The sequence below is a fragment of the Gopherus flavomarginatus genome, chromosome 3, assembly GCF_025201925.1.
Source record: "Gopherus flavomarginatus isolate rGopFla2 chromosome 3, rGopFla2.mat.asm, whole genome shotgun sequence".
Taxonomy (NCBI): domain Eukaryota; kingdom Metazoa; phylum Chordata; order Testudines; family Testudinidae; genus Gopherus; species Gopherus flavomarginatus.
In genome coordinates, this window is record NC_066619.1 from 235,743,886 (window position 1) to 235,765,778 (window position 21,893).

Sequence of the window (21,893 nt, forward strand, 5' to 3'; positions counted from 1 at the left end):
AGACATTCTGGGTTGTTTTTTTTTTCCTGATTCCACCTCCTGTATTCCAGATGTGTAATGATTGAATCAGGAGCAAAGAGAGCTATGTTTAAATTTCATCTCTCTAATTTCTATGATCAATTTTCTACTCTTTGCCCTAGAGCATGTAACATGCAGATGTTAGGCATTCTGAGGTTTCTTTGTGTATAGAACCATAAAGGTACTTTTTTTCATTTTGAAATGATTCCTCCCCTCTCACCCAAGGAGTAACAATCTGACCATGAAGGTTGGTGTGATTAACACCCATCACTCCTACGTAAATGTTCCCAGGCCGGCAGTACAGGATGCTGATGTGGGCGTAGGAAAGATAGAGAATGGGAACAGGAGGTAAGTCAAGTATACTGAGTAGGTCAAATTCTGCTCTCGGGATTTTTTAATTTGTATTAGTTTGCATGGAAGTGATGGGGACAGGTGTTTGTCCCCGTCTTGGTATCTTCTCTCTTCCATTGATAAGAAGCTTAGCTTTTAACCTACCTGTGATACATTGCCCATTGTAATTAATTAGAATAAGGTAAAATGTGACTATATTTGTTAGTCAAATGATTTGGCTTCCTTAAAAATGAAGTTTAACTAGTCAAAAATACACTCAAATAGTCATTACCAAGTTTTCACCATCCAGCAAAGTGGCTCATGCCTTGAGTTGGGACAATACTGCAAAAAGTATAGCTGTGAGTAAATCCCACTTTGCTGGCATTCACAACTCTTTTTATCTAATCATTTGTAGATGTTCAACAGCCACTTTTTATTCACAAGAAAGTCCACTGAAATCTGAGCAAGATGAATACTATTCTGAATAAATGTTTGTGAGCATTAAACATTGGGAGACCATTTTTTGCAGAGAACCACCACACAGTTACAAATGTTTGTAGATAATTTTACACACAGAAAAGGGGATTTTTTTCAGATTTCTAAAGCTTAGTTCATCAAAGCAGGGAACTGAAATAATATCCTGTGACTCAGATGTTTGATCATATAGCAAAAAAAGTGAATAACTTTTTATTCTGACTGCTTATAGGCTAATGCTTTCATGTTTGGCTGTCCAAATTTAGACTCCTCAATCCATGTTTTGGCTTCTAAACAAAAAGTATTCTGATATTCAGAGATGCTGAACACCCAGAGCTCTCGCTGAAGTTAAATTGTAGCCTATGGTTTGTTTACAAGCTGGTCACTGTGGCCACATTTTTCAAACCTTAGTGCCTAAAGTCAAGCATCTAAGTTTAGACAATTAAATACAAGTGTCCTGATGAGCACCTGCAGCCAGTCCAGTCCTATCGATTTCAGTGGGAGTTACAGGTGTTCAGCACAAATTTTGCATGCAGGTTTTGCTTGAGGAATATCTAACTAGACAATTTCAATGTACAAGTGCACATCTGGTGTAGCTGCAATTTTGGAGGCTGGTTTAAAAAACTGGCCCCCAAAACAGGTGAATTTTAAAGTTAAGTGAAAAGTGTGCTAAACCCAGAAATGTGCGCTCAGAGCTGCCATTAACAGTCAGTTGGGGGCAATCAACAGACATGTTAACTTAATTTGGTAAAACTGCTATTCCCTCTGCTATGAAATCCACTTTCTCATTCACTAAAGAAGGCATCATGGATTGCATAGGAACATCCTATAACCAAGCAGTGATACACTGATATAGGGGTACCTTTTCCTCTTGATGTAAATATGTAACTTAATCCCTAACTCTGCAAAGATTTTGCATGCTCTTAACTTTACACATGTGGGTAGTCCCACTGACTTTCCAAGGTTGAGGTCTTAGATATGTACATTTCTGCAGTACCAGGGTCTATGTGGGGGACAGGTACTGATAATTCTTCTGTGTTTTGTAGAGTTCCCAGCACATTCTCAATGCTTAACAAATAACAGAAGTCCATACCAAAAATATTGTTAATGCAACTTTAAGGTTTAGAGATAAAACACATAAGTAAATCATGCCTGGGGACCACTATTTATGAATTAGCAAAACCAACAAAGAGTCCTTGTGGCACCTTAGAGACTAACAAATTTATTTGGGCACAAGCTTTTGTGGGATAAAACCCACTTCATCAGATGCATATAGTGAAAAATTCAGTAAGCAGTATATATCTGAAAAGTTGGGAGTTGCCTTACCAAGTGTGTGTGGGGGGTCAATGCTAATGAGGCCAATTCAATGGTGGAAGTGGCATATTCTCAACAGTTGATTACTTTTGTAATGCTAAAGAGGCCAATGCAATCAAGCGGCTAAGAGTTCTGTGGCACCTTATAGACTAACAAACGTATTGGAGCATGAGCTTTCGAATTCACCCACGAAAGCTTGTGCTCCAATACGTTTGTTAGTCTATAAGGTGCCACAGAACTCTTTGCCGCTTTTACAGATCCAGAGTAACACGGCTACCCCTCTGATACTTAATGCAATCAAGGTGGATGTCACCCATTTCCAACAGTTGACAAGAAAGTATAAGTATCAGCAGAGGGAAAATTACTACAAAAAACTCCAAACTTCATATATATACTGCTTATTGTATTTTTCACTACATGCATCTGATGAAGTGGGTTTTAGCTTTTGCTCACAAAAGCTTATGCCCAAATAAATTTCTTAGTCTATAAGGTACCACAGGGACCCCTCATTGTTTTTGCTGATACAGACTAACACAGCTACTGCTCTGAAACCTATTTATGAATTGTTGCTGTAGTATGATAGATAATTTCTTCATTGTACATACTGTTTAATTATAGGTCTCTGGCTGAAGCATATGATAGTTCATCCATATTACAAACACAGGAGCATGGGGACAGCTGCAGTGGTTATTCTTCCACAAACAACTCACAGGCAGTGAAAGGAGTGCTACACAGGTGAGTTACATCCCAGGAATCCATGTTTTGCACAGTGTACCTACATATTTATGTGTTTACCTATCCACGTATCCATTTATTTACACAAGTTGAGTGGAGATATTTTGGTAATCTTTCTCACATTTAAAATATCTATTTTAGGGGGACATTCTTGAGTTTACAATTAATACTTGACATATATACATTATTTTTGGAAGGAAACACCCTCAAATCTAAGCAACTGAGAAACTCTCAGCAATAATCACTATTATATGAAGTCTATGGCTTGGTGCCAAATTTGTTTTTGGTAATTAATTATACCAATAATTATTGTATTAGCACCTAGAATCCCCAACCCAGGGCCGGGCCAGGCCCTATTGCATGAGGCACTGTACATACACATCATTAATAAGAAACAATCCCTGTCCCTAAGAGTCTCTTCAGCTTTGTTTTTTCCCATCAGTTGGGGTTGGCAGCTCTTGTTTTTTGTTTCCAAACGTTTCTGTCAAGTGTGTCTTCCAAGCTGACACCAACCTTCTTCATATCCTCCTTCAGCATCTCAAACCACCTTTTTCAGGGTCTTCCTCAGGGTCTCTGTCCCATCACTAATAGCTCTTCTACTCTCTGGTCAACATATCCCACATCTCTGACCCTAAAAGTGTATACAATCTAAAGCAGGGCTGCCCAGAGGAGGAGGGCAAGTGGGCAATTTGCCCCAGGCCCTGGGCCCTGCAGGGGCCCCCATGAGAATTTTTCAGGGCCCTTGGAGCGGGGCTCTTCACTCGCTCCAGGGGTCCTGGAAAACTCTTGCGGGGCCCAGGCTCCTGGAGATTCTTCCGCTCCGGGTCTTCGGCGGTAGGGGGTCCTTCTGCTCCAGGGTGGAAGAACCCCCCACCGCCGAATTACCGCCAAAGACCCAGTGGGTCCCGCTTCGGCCGTAATTCGGCAGCAGGGGACCCCTGCCGTGGGTCTTCGGGGCACTTCGGCAGCAGGTCCTGGAACGAAAGGACTTCCCTGCTGCCGAAGACCTCAGGCCCCCTGAATCCTCTGGGCGGCCCTGATCTAAAGACAACACAGACAAAGTTTGGTAGAAGGTTGGGGACTAGAGAAATTAAGTGACTCACTCAAGGTCACAAAGTCAGGCTGTGATCGCACTGGAAATTGAACTCCAACTTATTTAGTCTCAAGATTGGGGGCAGGGACTGTCTTTTTTGTTTGTACAATGCTTAGCACACTGTGGTCCTGCACTATGATTGAGGCACCTAGGTGCTACTGCAATACAAACAGTGAAATATAATAATAATAATAATTAATAATGCAGTACCTTAAGCATAAGACCATCCTTCCTCCCTCTAATAAGGAGAATTGGTCCAGGGAGGATTTTGGCTTGTGATTTTTAAATATTTTGTTTACTGCAGAATCAGCCAGTCAACAAAGGGAGCGCTAGTTAACCAAAGGAAATTAATAAAACAAGCAATCTGGATTGCTGTGTTGAGCTGACATCACTGTTATTATCAGTGATGCTGATACACAAATAAGGAACAAAACCCACAATTTTTTCCCTCACTGAAAACCCACAAGAAAAATGTGTTCCAACTGTAAAAGGAAAAAATTCATAGGACAAGAAATCTTATTTTCAGGCTTTTAAGTGAGAATTACAAACAGTGCAATTTAAGAGAACAGTGTGGACTGATTTAAATCAAAGTGAATTAAATCACAGATTTTAATCAGCAAGAAGAAAACCTGGATTTAAATTAATGTTCATCTTGTTTTGTATTTGATCTTTCTTTATTTTCTTAAAGAAAGGTTGGTAACTATTAAAACATGTTGATAGCTTTTACACTAAATTTGATACTTCTTTTTGCTAACCAGGATACATTATATCTAAACAAATTTATATAAGCAATTATATAGCACAACATACCATCAGATTCTTAATTTTTGCATTTTTTACTATGTTAGAAATAATGAATGATATTTCTTATTTACTAGATGATTAACTGTTTTTTTTTAACTTGTGATTTGTATCACACTGTATTTGGATAGAAATTATAATTCAATTAAAAATGTACAAAACCACCATTTTAAAATGGTTTGCTAGCTAACTCCAGCTACCTTAATATGTTGGATACATAATGTTTATTGAAGCATATTTTGCATTTAAAATTAACCGATTCATTAAACAAAAGAAGTATTATCTGCTGTTTGTGAACTGAACTAATTGTTTCTGGTCATCACATCCTCCACAATTTTAGAACTAGTTAGTATAGCTCATCCTCTCACACCTCATAGCTTGGAAGAGAAAAAGAAGCTTTCCTGCTTTTTCAACTCCTAATCTATTTCTCAACTTTGATTCAACTAGTCATTAAACTGAACTAGTGGAATAAACTGAAGTGAAGAAAATATTCTCCTTGCACTTGCAGAAGAGGCTATGGCAGTCAAAAGCTGGTTTCGCACTTCAACAAACTTTGGTTTCAGGTGCTTAATCAGTGACTTTCATCAGTTCAGTGGTTTGACTTTCTTTAAAATGTCAGCAGCAAACATGTACTGCTCGATTTTTTTAAATATAATTTTAGCAACTTTAACAGATTTTAAATTGAGTCCATAATAGAGGATGAGAGAATTTCAAATTTAATTTTAAGTAGGTTTAGTTTGAAAAATAAAAATGTATTAATTTACATTTTTTAGAAATCAGTTTTTTTTAAAAATTGACTTGTATTCAGCCTGTAAGAAAAGTATTTAAAAACTGAAATAATGAAACTGTACTCAGATCTCTCTGTTTAGTTTTCTCTAAGCTTATCCTGTCACTGATATCTAAACTAGACAGTATCAATTTAAAATATTTGTTCATATAAGGAGAAAATTAAACTTCAGTTGATATACTATTGACAGATTTATTTTCAAGTTTTCTGTTTTACTTGTCATATAACAGTGACTCTCAAACTTTTTTAAAGGTGACCCCTTTCACACAGCAAGCCTCTGAGTGTGACTCCCTCTTATAAATTAAAAATACTTTTAAATATATTTAACACCATTATAAATGCTGGAGGCAAAGCGGGGTTTGAGGTGGAGGTTGACAGCTCATGACCCCCCCATGTAATAATCTCGCAACATCCTGAGGGGTCTCAACCCCCAGTTTGAGAATGCTTGCCATATAACATTTAATACAACATGATAAAATTACTGGAAAGAAACATTGCTCTGATAGTCTTCAGGCTAGTAATTTTGAGTGCAATGGTCTTACGTATTCAACGCTCGATCTATATTATGTGCCAGGCTCCTTGGTATCTTTGGTGCATGGAAGAATAAAATTCTACTATTATGGCATGGAAATATTTGACTACTATGGCATGTAAAAATGTTCACTGAATTAAAAATTAAAATAACAGTCAACACCATTATACTTAGCTCAATAACAATTAGAATGTTTATCCATGTATTTCATACAGTCACAATTTACACCTTGCCTCAGAATTCAGGGCTAACACACTGGAGATACAGTAAAAACTCAGCGTTGTGAACACCAGAGTTAGGAACTGACCAATCAACCACACCTCATTTGGAACCAGAAGTACACATGCAAGCAGCAGCAGAGACACCCTCCTCCCCACCCCCCCAAAGGCAAATACAGTACAGTACTGTCTTAAATATAACCTACTTAAAAAAAAGGGAAAACAACATTTTTTCTTCTGCATAGTAAAGTTTCAAAGCTGTATTAAGTCAATGTTCAGTTGTAAACTTTTGAAAGAACAATCATAACATTTTGTTCAGAGTTACAAACAACTTCCATTCCTGAGTATCAGAGGGGTAGCCGTGTTAGTCTGGATCTGTAAAAGCAGCGAAGAGTCCTCTGGCACCTTATAGACTAACAGATGTATAGGAGCATGAGCTTTCGTGGGTGAATACCCACTTCGTCGGATGCATGACATTCACCCACGAAAGCTCATGGTCCTATATGTCTGTTAGTCTATAAGGTGCCACAGGACTCTTTGCTGCTTTCCATTCCTGAGGTGTTCATAACGTTGAGGTTCTGTAATGGGGGCCTTGTTTTAGGATGTAAATCCAGTGTGCCACCCACAGAATACACTGTTCCACATTCTGCTCCCCTGGGTGCTGGTAAGGCAAAAAATCCATTCTGCTGATGGAACAGAGGTTTTATGTTTCTCTTTCCCCTCCTACTGGTGAATGAGGGAGGTGGGGGAGGACTACACCTACTGGGAGCTGTGTCATCCATCAACCTGGTTTCTGGGAGGAAGTTATGAAATTCTCTTTTATTTAAAAGCTAAGTAAAGGAGTTTGTGTGGGCTCTTCAGTTCCCACCCCTGCAGCTGGTGACTTTCTCTTCTGTGTATGTGTGTGGGCAATCTTATTAGCTGATCTCTTGCTTTCATTCTGAATTCAGTGATTTTTTCCCTGTCCTACAGGCGCAAGGAAGAATGGGGGTATTGTGACTCCCCACTTCCACAATCTGGCAGCTCTTTCTCTTCTGGATCTGTCTGATTTGTACAAAGCAGACCGTCCTCACTCTGCCTGGTGAATGAAATCTACAGTGAAAGTGACATATGTGCAAATGCACTGTGACATTTAGGTTTCCTACAAAGTTTCCCCCCCCCACACAAAGAAATTAAGCTTCTTTTTAAAAATATTTAACTAATTTTTCTATCTATTTTTAGAATACCCAACTTTTTGGTTACCTTAAAAGACTGGGAGAAGAGGATTTCCGATGAAGGCTGCCAAACCTCAGACTCTTTCTTAGAAAAAATTCAAGGTCCACAGCTAAGATGGAGCAATAATTGTAATAATCAGAATCTCTGTGATGAGATATCAGAAGAAATCATGTGAGTTTTGTGCTCCTTGTGTGGGGTACATGTCAAATCTTTGACTGCGTTCATATGGTCCTGTTTATGTGGATTTTTATCTGCTTGTTTTTTGTATCTCACTTTATACCACAAAACAATTTTATTTTATCTAATTTCAATAAAATCTGTTTTGATTAGGTGCAACATGAATGTTAATGGCCTAGTTTTAAAACACAGGCACCTCGACAACACAACCAGATTCCCTACTTGAGCATTCAGCTCACTCACTCATAAAAAAATGGTTCACTTTGAATGTCTAAACATGAAACACTCTATGAGGCTATGAAGACACCTGCAGTTTAAAAACAAAATTCATGTGGTCAGGCATTTAACAGAGTAAACATCAGTGGTAAAATCCTGATTCCACTGAAGTCAATGGCAAAATTCCTCACGGCTTCAGTGGCACCAAGATTTCACCCCTTTTCTTTTCAGAAGTATTGAAACGCCAAGAAAGAAAAATGGAGACATAGTTAACATTTCACTGGTTTTCTACATCTCCATGTTTACTGGTGAATATTTTCATTTTAAACTTATCAAACCAGTTAGGCAATCTTAACTAACCTAAGCAGCTGTAAATCTTACATTAAAGGACTATTTTACTTTACAAGCCTATTTAGTGTCATGCAGCAGATATGCAGTAACTATTTTATTTTGCTGTTTCTTAGGGAACAGCACCTACCTAGTGCCATTGCACAGTATAATGTTAACAACAACAGTAATAAAGATGAGTAAGTACTCTACAGTTTCATTATAAAGTTATTTGTATTGTAGAGAATAGTTTTTTTTTTAAAAAAGCAATATACCTAGTTCTTTCCTTGCAAATTATTGCATCATACAAGTAATCCAATAAGAAACTTCACGTATATCTGAACTATATGCACAGCAACTGTTTTTCTAACACAAGTCAGTAGTGTCCTATTTAACTATGTAAAAATGGAAATAGTTGAAAACTATAAACAAAGGTTTTATTCAAAGGCTAAAATCTTAAGTATAATATTAGACTTATAGAACTCAACTGATTTTAACAGGGAAAATAGTGGAAATAATAATTATATGTATCCCAAGAGCCTATCACAGAGAGATTGTTTCTTTTTTAGAGAGAAAAAGAAAAAAGAAAAGAAGAGGTAAGACAATAATATTGCATAGTTTCTTTACAATCTTCTACAAGTTATCATTCTAGTTTTTCTGTAAAACCATAACATTTTAATCCATTTTTTCAGCAAATGTGATGGTAAAAAGGAAAAGAAAAAGGACACAGAAATGCAAAAGAACAAGGACAAACACAGAAATAAAGATAAGCATAAGAAGAGAGACAAGAAAGAGGAGTAAGTGTTCTTAATTTGGTTTTAGAATAGTGTTATGTTCTTCTAGTAAGATTGCCTTGCCTGTACAACTGAATCCAGTCATGGGTATATTGCAAGCATGTTGTGTATGTTAGCCCTAGATAAGTGAATATGCTGACCACTCTTTGGTCTTGTCTGTTCATGAATTTGTTCCTGATTAATTCCATGTGTGAACACACTTATTCCAGAATAAGACTGCCTTGTCTCTGTTAACTTAAATCCTAAACTGGAATAAGGCACACACAAAGCTTATGTCTACACTGTGCACCTTATGGCGGCACAGCTGTGCCAGTACAGCCACACCGTTATAGTTCCTTCTTGTCAACAGGAGAGAGCTCTCCTGCCAACAAAATAAAACACCCCAAAGGTGGGCAGTAGCTTTATCATTGGGAGAGCATCTCCTGCCGACATAGCGCTGTCCACACTGGTGCTTTTCTTTAGTAAAACTTTTGTTGGTCAGGGGTGTGGGGTTTTTTGCTATGTCTCCCATGTAGCCTGCTCTATGCCAAGGGGAGAGAACTCTCCTATCAGCATAATTAAACTACTCCCAACAAGTGGCAGTAGTGCTGTCCACATTTGCGCTTCTGTTGGTGAAATTTACGTTGCTTGGAGGTGGTTTTTTCATACCCCTGACCATGGGCAGCACGTAATGGAGGCTGGGGTAGGCCAAATCTCCCCAAACCTTGCGCTGCTGGGGGTGGGGGAGCAGTGGCAGTTTACCACACAGGCCTACAGAGCCCATGCCCAGGGCCCCTGCCAATTTGAGGCCCCTGGAAAAATCTCTCCACCACAGTCCTGGGGCTGGAGGAGATTTGCCTCTCTGCTGTGGCCGCAAAGCTTTTCTGGTCTTGGGACTGCAGCAGGGTATGTTCGGAAAGAAGTGACTCGGGGGCAGGGCTTCGGGGGAAAGAGGCAGAGTGGGATGGGGGAGAGGCTGAGAGTGGAACAGGGACAGGGAGGCAGGGGAAGGAATGGGATCGAGGAGGGGCTTAGAGCTCTGCCATTGTGGTCCCTGGCCATGAGAGAGGAGCTCTACGCTCTCAGCCCACCCCGGTGGCCCTAACTGAGCTCTCAGCTGCTCCCCCGCCCATGCCAGCCAGGACCACGAGGGGGTTAAGAAGCGAGTGGGGGTGTGACCGTGGCCAAAAGATGTGGGGCAGGGGGCTAACCTCCACAAGGGGAAGCTTCACCTGCTGTTCATGTCCCTGACGGACAAAAGTGCTAGTGTAGACATAACCTTATTCTAGAACTGAAGCGTCCAAGTGTGCCTTGTTTCTTTTTAGAGGTTGAGCTAAACAGAGACAAGGCACTCTTATTCCAGAATAAGAATGTCCATACATGAAATTAATCAGCAAAACTTCATGTATAGAATCCCTTATGCATAGACCAAGCCCTTTATGTATTTAAATTCTTCCAGCTGCTTTAGTCAAGCGAATTTCATAGGTGTTACCACTCCTTCTGCGGGACAGAGTGTTACTTGTTCCACTTAACAGCAGGGTATAATTTCAAATCAAATGAAATTTGAATATACAGTATATAAATTTTGGTAACCTGTTTTAGTTTAAAAGTCCAAATATCCCAGTACTGTATTTTCAGAATCTTGATAATTTTACTATTACTAAATTCAACAGTGAATAGATATTGGTACACAGAGACACATGCAGTAGATCTAAGGGTATGTCTACACTACGAAATTAAGTTGATTTATAGAAATCGAATTTTTAGAAATCGATTTGATACAGTCGATTGTGTCTTCACTAAGTGCAGTAAGTCGGCGGTGTGCTTCCACAGTACCGAGGCTAGATTCGGCTTTTGGAGCGTTGCACTGTGGTAGCTATCCCACAGTTCCTGCAGTCTCTGCCGCCCATTGGAATTCTGGGTTGAGTTCCCAATGCCTGATGGGGCAAAAACATTGCCGTGGGTGATTCTGGGTACATATCGTCAGGCCCCCCTCCCTCCGTGAAAGCAACGGCAAAAAATTGTTTCTCGCCTTTTTCCTGGGTTACCTGTGCAGACGACATATCACGGCAAGCATGGAGCCCGCTCAGCTCACTGTCACCGTACGTCTCCTGGGTGCTGCTGGCAGATGCAGTACTGCAGTGCTACACAGCAGCATCCTCTTGCCTTGCCATGTGGACGACACACGGTGCAGTATGACTGGTAGCCGTCATCGTCATCCCATCGGTGCTCCTCGCCGGTCTCGGTGAGGTCGGTCGGGGGCGCCTGGACAAAAATGGGAATGACTCCAGGTCATTCTCTTCTTTAAGTTTTGTCTAATGGAGATTCAGTCCAGCCTGGAATATCATGCCAGCTGGAGGCTTCTGCCTCAGGCTGCTCTCCCACTCGGCAGCACCACGCCGTCACACCTACCCCAGCCTACCCCTTGCTCCCATGGCTCATGAAGGAAACGGGAAATGAAATTCAAAAGTTTGCGGGGCTTTTCCTGTCTACTTGGCCAGTGCATCTGAGTTGAAAGTGCTGTCCAGAGCAGTCACAATGGAGCACTCTGGAATAGCTCCCGGAGGCCAATACCGTCGAATTGCGTCCACATTACCCCAAATTCGACCCAGCAGGGTCGATTTCACTGCTAATCCCCTCATCAGGGAGGAGTACGGAAATTGATTTTAAGAGCCCTTTAAGTTGACAAAAATGGCATCATCGTGTGGACTGGTGCAGGGTTAAATCGATCTAACGCTGCTAAATTTGACCTAAACTTGTAGTGTAGACCAGGGCTAATATACCAGGATTTCAGTAAAGCATTCAATATAGTTCCACAGTGGAAATTGGTTAAATTGGAGAAGATGGGGATTAATATAAGAAGGGGGTGTAAGAAACTAGTTAAAGGGAAGATTGCAACAGGTCATGCTAAAAGGTGAAATGTCACACAGGAAGGAGGTTTCCAGTGGAGTTCCTTAAGGATCAGTCTTGGGTCCAATCTTATTTAACATTTTCATGAATAAAAAGTGGGAACGTGCTAATAAAAACTGCAGATGAGACAAAGTAGGAGGGTACTGCCAATATAGGAGGAGAACTGGAATATCATACATGATTTGGATGACCTTGAAAACTGGAATATTAGAACTGGGATGAAGTTTAATAGTGCAAAGTGTAATGTTACATGCTTAGGGGAAACAAAAAGAATTTTTGCTATCGGTTGGAAGATCTGGGAGTACTAGTTGATCAGAGGATGACTATTAGCAATGAATGTGATGTGGCTGTGAAAAATGCTATTTCCAGGAAAGATAAGAAAGTGTTATTACCATTATATATGGGACTGGTGAGACCTCATCTGGAATACTGTGTACAGTTTTTGTCTCTCATGTTTAAGAAACGTTAATTAAAAGTGGAACAGGTGCAGAGAAGGGCTACTTGGAAGTTCAGAGGGATGGAGAACCTCCCTTATGAGAGAAGACATAAGGGGCTTGGCATGTTTAGCCTAACACAACAAAGGCTGAGGGAAGATATGGTTGCTCTTTATAAATACATCTGATGGATAAAGGCCAGGGAGGGACAGGAGCTATTTCAGTTAAGGACCAATGCTGGCATGAGAACAAATGGATTTAAACTGGCCATCAATGAGTTTAGACTTGAAATTGGACAAACCATCAGAAGTTTTGGAACAGCCTTCAATGGCTAATATTGACCAAGAGGAAAAATCAAGAAAGAAAGACTACAGGAATGGAGAAAGGAACACCAGTGGGTAGGATATTAAGAGGAAAGACAGTACCAATACAAATGATGCTAATTGTCAGGTAGGCAATATCAGTAGTAGAATGACTATACCTACTCAGGTGAAGAATCTGCAGGGCCGGTTTTAGGAAGTGCGGGGCCCAATTCGAACATTTTCGGCGGGGCCCTGGCAGGGATGACGTAAAACAAAAAAAGTGGGAAAAAAAGCCTTTCATTTCTTTCATGTATTATTTACTTTCCATAACTATATAAATAAAATTATATATTATGTACATTGCATCATATATGCTGTTGATTGGTTATTAATGACTGCCATTTCACATGTGTGGGTCCCAGCTGCTCCCTGCCCCTCTTATTGAAGCAGGTGTGCAGGGTTACTGCCCTGGGAACTGAAGGGCACAAGTGGACATGGGGCTGGCTGGAGGCAAGGCAGGGGCTGACTGGAGGTAGGGTCTGGCTGCAGGCCAGTACAAGGAGTGCAGGACTGGTTGGAGATACGGGGTGTGTGGGGCGGGCTGACTTCAGGCAGGGCCGCGTGGGGATGCAGCAGGGGTTGGCAGGGCTGGAGACAGAGGAGTGTGAGACTGGCTGGCTTGAGGCAGGGGAGGTGCAGCAGGGGTTGGCTGGAGACAGGGCAGGGTGTGCAGGGCTGGTGCGGGCAGCAGTGTGTGTGGGGCTGGCTGGCTTTGGGCAGGGCCACAGGGGTGTGTGGCAGGGGTTGACTGGAGACACGGCAGGGGGTTTGACAGGGACTGGCTGTGGGCACGGGGTGCAGAGCTGGCTGCAGGCAGGGGGAGTGGGGCTGGTGTGGGCAGGACAGGGGGTGCAGCAGAGGCAGCTGGAGCCCCAGCCCTTTAAATAGCCCCCAAGCTCCCTGCTATCCCAGGGCTTTGGGGGCTATTTAAAGGGCCCTGGGCTCCCCAGCTTCTACCCCGCTCTGGACTTTCTAAGAAGCCGCGGGAGCCCTGGGGAATGCATGGGGGTGGTGGGGCTCTGGCAGCTATTTAAAGGACCGGGGTGGCAGAGGCAGCTGGAGCCCTGGCCCTTTAAATAGCCCCCAGAGCTCCTCACTACCCCAGGGCTCTGGAGGCTATTTAAAGGCCCGGAGCTCCAGCCAGGAAAGCAGGTCCTCGGGGCTTGCAGCGCTCTTGCCGGGGCTCCAGCCAGGAGACCTGGGCCTCGGGGCTTGCCACGCTCCGGCCGGAGCTCCAGCCGGGAGAGCGGGGCTTGCCGCGCTCCGGCTGGGGCTCCAACCGGGAGAGCGGGGCCTCGGGGCTTGCCACACTCCAGCCGGAGCTCCAGCCGGGAGAGCGGGGCCGTGGGGCTTGCCGTGCTCCGGCCAGGGCTCCAGCCGGGGCCGCGGGGCTTGCTGGGCTCCTGCCTGCGCTTCGCTCAAGGGAGCAGGACCACGGAAGACCCCTGAGCAGATCACAGCCAGGGACCTGGGGTAAGTTTAAAAAAAATAAAAAATGTCTAAGGCGTGGGACCCTCTTAGGCGCGGGCCTCGATTCCTGGGAATCGGGCGAATCGGCCTAAAGCCGGCCCTGGGAATCTGGGTGAAGCTAAGCAGAAACAACTAAGGTATTTGTGCACCAATGCAAGGAGCCTGAGTAACAAAATGGAAAAACTAGAACAACTGGTGCAGGAAGTGAAACCAGATATTATAGCGATAACAGAAATATGATGGAATAGTAGTCATGACTGGAGTACGGGTATTGAAAGGTATGTGCTGTTCAGGAAAGGCAGAAATAAAGGTCAAAGTGGTAGAGTATTACAGAAAATACAAACCTATACACAGTTCTTATAGTTTTGCAAAACTGTTTTGTTTTTGTTGTGTACGTTTTACCACTTTGTGTTATCACTTACCTTTGCATGTGTTTTTACTATTGTATTGTATACAATGAACGTACTGAAATTTCTCTGCATGTAGTGTAAAGAATAATTGGGCCAATTTCAGGCTGCTGTTGTGTGAGTGTGTAAAGGGTGAAGAGAGCACCTTCACTTGCTCATTTGTGCAGGGGTTAGCCAAAATAGTGATGCTTGTTCTCCTGAGGGAGAGTAAGAGAGCTACCAGACATTCCAAAGGAGGCATGATGGAGTATGGCTATACCCTTGCTTCTTTTCACCAGTAGCTGGACAACCAGGGTGAGTGGTGGGAGAAGTACCCACTGCACCATTAAAGGATGCAGGAAATGCTGCTCTAGGGTGCACTGTGGCAGTACCCTCAAACGGTATTTTATCCATTTGTGTTTTCCAGGAACTGCAACAGGTGCAGTGTGCAATTATACTTATTATGGAAGTGGCTACTAATGCCACTCTGACTCTTTATTGTTTTACATTTATATATTAATTAGATTTCTACAAATGCTGAAAAGGGAACCTAGCTATACACCTAAAAGGCATCAAAATATCTCAACAGAAGTGAAGCAGTGCAATTCAGTATGACTGAGCACCAGCAAACGACGCAACTTAAGAACTCAAACCCCCTTCCCCTCCAGTCCAGCAATAACCCTCTTGTCAAATACCTGGGGAGTAGAGAGGAGCTTTACGGTATGCTCTGAAGCTCATCAGATTCAGGCTTTCCTGAAGCAACGTGGGGAGTGAATTCCAAAACTGTGGGTCCCTCACAGAGAATGTCCCATCAACAGCCCAATTTATAATACCAGGCTTCAGCTCCAGCACTTCTGCTGTTCTCCACTATGGTATTTTAGCATGAGGAGAGAAGTGGTCTCTCATGTAGGTAGCTCGTGAGATCTAAATGTTCACTGGTCAAAACCAATTCCTTAAACTTCACCTGAAGCCCTACAAGCAGCCAGTGCAGAGATTGAAACACTTGTTGTATGATTATGCTCCTAGTGAGATCCTCCACTGACCAAACAGGCTGCTGTATTCTCTATAAGCTTCAGCTTCTGGATGTTTTTAAGGCATAACTTGATATTGAGTGCAGTGCAGTAATTCAATCTTGAGATGATACACAGGGATGACAGTCACAAGGACTGTATCCAAAAGGAACAGGCACATTCTCCTGACTATATAGAAATGATAAAAATGTGATTTGGTTCTTGCTGCTACCTGATTTTCTAGTAGCAGTTGGAAATCCAACCAGATGCTTGCAAACCTAACCAACATGTAGAAGAGGTGCCCTTAATTAAAAGGAGAGGTATTCTTGCCACATACTTTTGGGGAGAAGCAACAAGAATATCACCACCTCAGTCTTGACTGGGCTGAATGTCAAACAACTAGCTGTCATCCATGCTCCAATTTCACACACATACTAAGCTCATTGAGCATTTTAATTGGTCACATGAAATAGTGATAAAGCTGCATGCCATCAGTATACTGGATATGATGAAGTCCTTGTCTCATTAACCCTCTCAGTAATGCTACACAAATATTGAACAAGAGGGGTGATAAGATGGAACTATGCAGAACTTCATATAAAACTTTACCACCACTCTTGTGAAAACCCACTACAAGGATGTACTGGGGCCAAAATAAAGCAGCCTCATCCACTCATTTTAGGATCCAAAGGTGAGTTAACAGCACCTACAATGTAAAGAGTCTTGTTTTTCTCTTAATGTCACACCCCAATGGCTCCCTCCCTTAGGGAGTCCCCAAGGAAGGCAAATTAGCATTGTATGTGGCTAACGCTGTTGCAAGCATTGCAAAGCATTTTGGGGAAGGTCAAAGGTGTGTGAGTGGGGAGTAGAAGCTTTTTTAGCAGGTACAAAAAGCCCCCTCCCCTTCTTCTAACATTACACCTAGACTTGGCCAGGCTGGGTCATGCGTGGTATAAATACAGAAGTAGGTTAAAGCTTGGGGCATTAATGCTTTCTTCCTTCCTTTAAATAACATAAAAGCATTTCCACCACTCTCCACTGTTATTATTTTATCAATAAAGCTTTAAAATTCAAATACATGGTGTGCATCGTCATCTCCTCCCTCCCAAAAATCATGTAGTCCCAGCCTAATCAACTATGGGCCCAAGCAAATTAATAACGAAAATCTGTCACATTAGTATGTTTAGGCATTTTACTTTGTAAATAAATAGAATTTTGGGGGCCAGGAGGAATGTAAAGCAATGAGGTGCTCTAGGTTCCTTAGTTTCTTTTGCATCCTTTGCAGTGTTTCATCTTTCACAACCAGTCTTAGACTTCCCTAATACTGAAGGCATGATCTGTTCAGTGCCTTCAAATACTAATGGTCAGATAACCATTTCCTTCTGAAAAGATTAAGTATAGATGCTTTCAGTCATTTATTCTACAAAGAAGAAAATTAACTTAATGGGAAACAGATTATTTTGAAAAAGGTTGAAACTACATGTGTCACTATGACTTTGTGCTGAAGCCCGCCAATTTAATTTCCCTTGTGTCCTAGGTTCTAGTATCCAAACCATGTTCACCAACTAGATTCTTATCCAGGAATTCAAGCAAGGAGGCTAATTTTCATTTAAAAGTGTTCTTGCACAAATGAACTACCTACTAAACTAAATGACCAGCATATGTTGGCAACCATGGAACATCTTTTGTGGTTCCTAAAACCCATTTCCATTTTTATAAGTTTCTCACTAATATTCCCTTTCCTTTCTGCTTACTGCTCAGGGAGAAGAAAGATATTTTTGTTATTGATCCATCAGGAAACTTGTATTATTACTGGCTGTTTTGCATCACATTACCTGTCATGTACAACTGGATCATGATCATTGCTAGGTGATGTATAACAGTGTGCATTTCCCTCATCCTCTCTTGTTCCCCATTAAAGTAATGAAATCCTCATATCTGGTTGCCATAAGGAAAGCCTTGTTTTTATCAGATAGAATGGATAAAAATAATGTATTGACCCAGTACTTTTACTGTGTTTACCCTTTCAGTCTGGTATTGAATACAGTCTACAGACTCTTAGGTTCAATAGCAGAGATCACACACATTTATTTACAATCTCTAAAGTTCTTTCCATCACATCTTTTGTCCAGTTCAATAAAGGACTTTCATTAACTTAATTTCATTATATTTTTCAGTCTGATGCTTCAATATTTTATCAGTCTTACGCCCCCTGGGAATGAAATGCATATATATTAACTGGGTTTGGCAAAGTTATAAGCAACATAAAATAGGATCTTATAAAGGAAAGTGTTAGGCAATCTCAACTATTGGCATAGATATGAGCTCCACCTACAGTTAGTCAAATTAATTTTTCTCAGTTATATATTTTAAAAGATCCTTATAATCTGAGTTGTAAACATTTTCTGAAAGAGTATCTGAAAACAGGTTTTTCCACAAAGCTTTAAAATATACTTTGTAAATACTTGTTTTATGTTACAAAAGTCTTGATAAAAATATTACATTTTCCAAAGTTGGATTGAGCATGACATAGATCCTTTAAAGAACACATACAAAAAATTGTAGAGCCTCCGAATATATGGCAAATTTGCTGTATTAATTACTGATTTCATTGGGACTATTTCAACTGTGTACTTTTTTTCTTTTCCTATCCAGAGCCTGTTTTGATGAACTTCAGAACGATCATTTAGAAATGTGGTTCATTTTTGATTATATATCAGATATAATCTATATTGCTGATATGTTTGTCCGGATAAGAACAGGTAGATGTATTCACTGTTTAGTTATCTACATTTATCTGTGTTAGGACTTTAAGGTGCCCATCAGGATATGATTTAGGGGCCAAATACAACAATTAAAGAAGCACTGGCTCTCTGCTGGAATGGACCAGTTAAATTGATCTCCAGTTACACTTTGTCTATGAAATGATGAAGTAAAGAAGTATCTTGCTGGCAATTTTCCCTCAATAAAGGAGGCTGGAATGACTTAATACTGAAATATATCTTGACATACAAGGTCATCCTGATTTCTAGCAGAAAGGAACTGAAGTCCTTCCATTGTAAATATAATTTCTGCAGTTTTAGAGTCACACTACAAATATTTCACAGACACACACACACTTTTTTATATTCTGTGATGTACTTCATCATGTTTTATACATCGCACATAAGTTTATCTGTAATCTACTTTAGTGTCCTAATTTAAATGTTCCAGAAAGCAGGGACCAATCCAGCAATCCCTTTTAGGCGCAACTGTCATTGAAATTCAACAGGAATTTGCCTGAAAAAGGAGGGCAGTGTCTAGCTGCTTATGCTCAAAATAGGGCTTTGGCAGGAAATGTGAAGTGGTATATAGAGAACAACATTATACATATTTTTATTCACTACTGACAAAACTCCTAGAAAGCCCCAGTCACTGAAACTATACTCAAACTATATATACTGCCTAATCAAACTAAAGCTAGAACTTTTATCTTTTTTCCCCTTTGTTAAAGATTTTAAAATATCTTTATAATCCAAGCTGTAAACATTTTCTAAAAGAACAGAAGAAAATCCGTAGGGAGGAGGAACCATTTGCCCTCTTTTGTGGGGAATCCCTGGTGAACAAGGGGTCATATTGGTGGAGGAAACATAAAATTATACCTCCTTACCCCAGGTATAATGAACATAGCTTATGAACTGCAAACCAGGATATACTATGTGGATAAAACCTTGCACCACATTTATGCAGTAGTAAGGAATATATAAACCTCTTGCCACCATTTAAGCCCAGCTGCAACCTTTGCTGGCTGAACTTGAGAACCATCTAGTACAGGACAAGGCAGAGAATCCATTTGCTCTCTATACGAGTTAGAATCAAGCTTTTAAAAAATGTGTTATTAAAACTAGGTTCCTGATTCCATATTTAAGCACCTAAATCAGTAGCCTTATTTTCAAGAGTGATGAGCACCCAGCAGCTCCAGTTAGCTTCATTATATTTATGTATCCATTTTTACAAATCTTACCCTAGGAGGAGAGTTGTTTGGGGGTGGGGTGGGTGAATAAGGAATGGAATGCAGATGCATGAGCACTGCCCTTACTCTAACTCTCTCTTTCCCACACAAGGGCCTTGAAGGTTACTAGGTGCTAGGGCAGCAGAAACCACAGCAGGAAGAGGATGGACTTGGGAGGCTGTAAATGTGACACTTCCACCGTGGGGGATGGTTGCTCCCTTCAGGATTTCCATATGACTCCACAGAGTCCAGCCAGGCCAGGCAGTACAGATGGCTCTGCCTAATCAAGTCATCTAGGTCCAAGACTTGGCCCTGATTGCTTATCTACAAAAATTCAACATAGGACCTTAAAGTTAAAATCCAGTTAAAATATATAGCTGTTAAAACTATGCATCTTGATAAAAAGATGGAAAATTATGTACGGCCAGCAACTCTATAGCCAAAATAATTTTAAAGATTAATTTGACATTCACATATAACAGAATGCAGTAAATGATAAAGCAACAAAAAAGTCAAAGAATTTTAAAGATTTTTATATTTTATTTTAGGTTACCTGGAGCAAGGTCTGCTGGTGAAAGAAGAACTTAAACTTAAACAGAAATATACAGGAACTTTACAATTTAAACTAGATCTACTGTCAGTCATACCAACTGATCTACTGTACTTTAAATTAGGTCTGAACTATCCAGAATTAAGAATAAACAGAGTACTTAAAGTATCTCGTATGTTTGAGTTCTTCCAGCAAACAGAAACAAGGACAAACTATCCAAATATCTTCAGGATCTCCACTCTTGTCATGTACATAGTGATTATTATTCACTGGAATGCATGTGTGTACTATTCTATCTCCAAAGCCATTGGATTTGGGACAGACACATGGGTCTATCCAAACACCTCTGATGCTGAATTTGCCCGTCTGGCTAGAAAATATGTATATAGCCTCTACTGGTCGACGCTGACCTTGACCACTATTGGGGAAACACCTCCTCCCGTAAAGGATTCTGAGTACTTCTTTGTGGTTGTTGACTTCTTGGTTGGGGTGTTGATCTTTGCTACTATTGTTGGTAACATTGGTTCTATGATCTCCAATATGAATGCAGCCAGAGCAGAGTTTCAAGGAAGGATTGATGCTATCAAGCAGTATATGCACTTTCGAAATGTGAATAAAGAAATAGAAAAAAGAGTTATTAAGTGGTTTGACTACTTGTGGACAAATAAAAAAGCAGTGGATGAACGAGAAGTTTTAAAATATCTACCAGATAAATTAAGAGCAGAGATCGCAATCAGTGTTCATCTGGACACATTAAAGAAAGTTCGAATTTTTGCAGATTGTGAAGCTGGCTTGTTAGTTGAACTAGTCTTGAAACTGCAGCCGCAAGTCTACAGTCCAGGAGATTACATTTGCCGAAAGGGGGACATTGGACGAGAGATGTACATTATCAAAGAAGGTAAACTTGCTGTAGTAGCTGATGATGGAATTACCCAATTTGTGGTTCTAAGTGATGGCAGCTACTTTGGGGAGATTAGCATACTTAATATCAAAGGCAGCAAAGCTGGCAATCGAAGAACAGCCAACATTAGAAGCATTGGATACTCAGACTTATTTTGTCTATCTAAAGATGACCTCATGGAGGCTTTAATAGAATACCCAGATGCAAAGGTCCTGCTGGAAGAGAAAGGTAAGGAAATCTTGCTGAAGGATGGGTTACTGGAGATAAATGTTGCAAATACGGGAAGTGACCCTAAAAACATTGAAGAAAAGGTCAGTCAAATGGAAGGAGCAGTGGACAACTTACAAACAAAGCTTGCCAGGCTGTTGGCTGAGTATGATGCCACACAGCAGAAACTGAAAAAACGACTGACACAGATTGAGAAAATACTGAAATTAAATATGCAGTCTGAATTCTCAGATTTAGAAGAATTAGATAAATAAATCTGGAGTGTCAACACTAGAATAAAACACTGGGGACTGCCACTAGCAGTTAAGGATAAATCCTGCAAGATACCGAGTGCCCTCAACTCTTATCTTTGATGATGTGGCCCTTTATTATAAGCTACTACTTAGTCATGAAACATCACTTATTTCCTAGTAGGCAATACACATACACAATAAACGTCAAGAAAAAAATAAGATGAAGAATCAGGAATAAGAAAGGAGCATAAATATGATCGTTTTCATGCTAGGAAATGCTACTCAGTCCTGGGCTTGCAGTTATATTTATAAAGTGCATACATAAATTTAGTGTCATGATATTTAATCTCAGTGAAAATGTTACAATATAAACCTATCAATCATTTTGTCTTTTACAATTGTATGCCC

At 40.8% G+C, this 21,893-nt stretch overlaps 1 protein-coding gene across 1 annotated transcript; it reads left to right on the forward strand.

The window, feature by feature from the left end:
- Window positions 1–259: 259 nt before the first annotated feature.
- CNGA1 (cyclic nucleotide gated channel subunit alpha 1) lies at window positions 260–21,506 on the forward strand. The gene is made up of 9 exons (XM_050947625.1): window positions 260–366; window positions 2,755–2,871; window positions 7,524–7,688; window positions 8,375–8,437; window positions 8,807–8,833; window positions 8,930–9,034; window positions 17,344–17,451; window positions 18,238–18,344; window positions 20,122–21,506. Exons 1-9 carry the CDS (start codon window positions 260–262, stop codon window positions 21,504–21,506), a joined length of 2,184 nt encoding a protein of 727 aa, XP_050803582.1.
- Window positions 21,507–21,893: the final 387 nt, after the last annotated feature.

Coding starts and splice junctions, on each gene's coding strand:
- CNGA1 (XM_050947625.1), top strand. CDS start 260: ATGAAGGTTGGTGTGATTAACACCCATCACTCCTACGTAAATGTTCCC. Junction 367..2,754: donor ATAGAGAATGGGAACAGGAG/GTAAGTCAAGTA, acceptor GTTTAATTATAG/GTCTCTGGCTGAAGCATATG. Junction 7,689..8,374: donor GAGATATCAGAAGAAATCAT/GTGAGTTTTGTG, acceptor GCTGTTTCTTAG/GGAACAGCACCTACCTAGTG.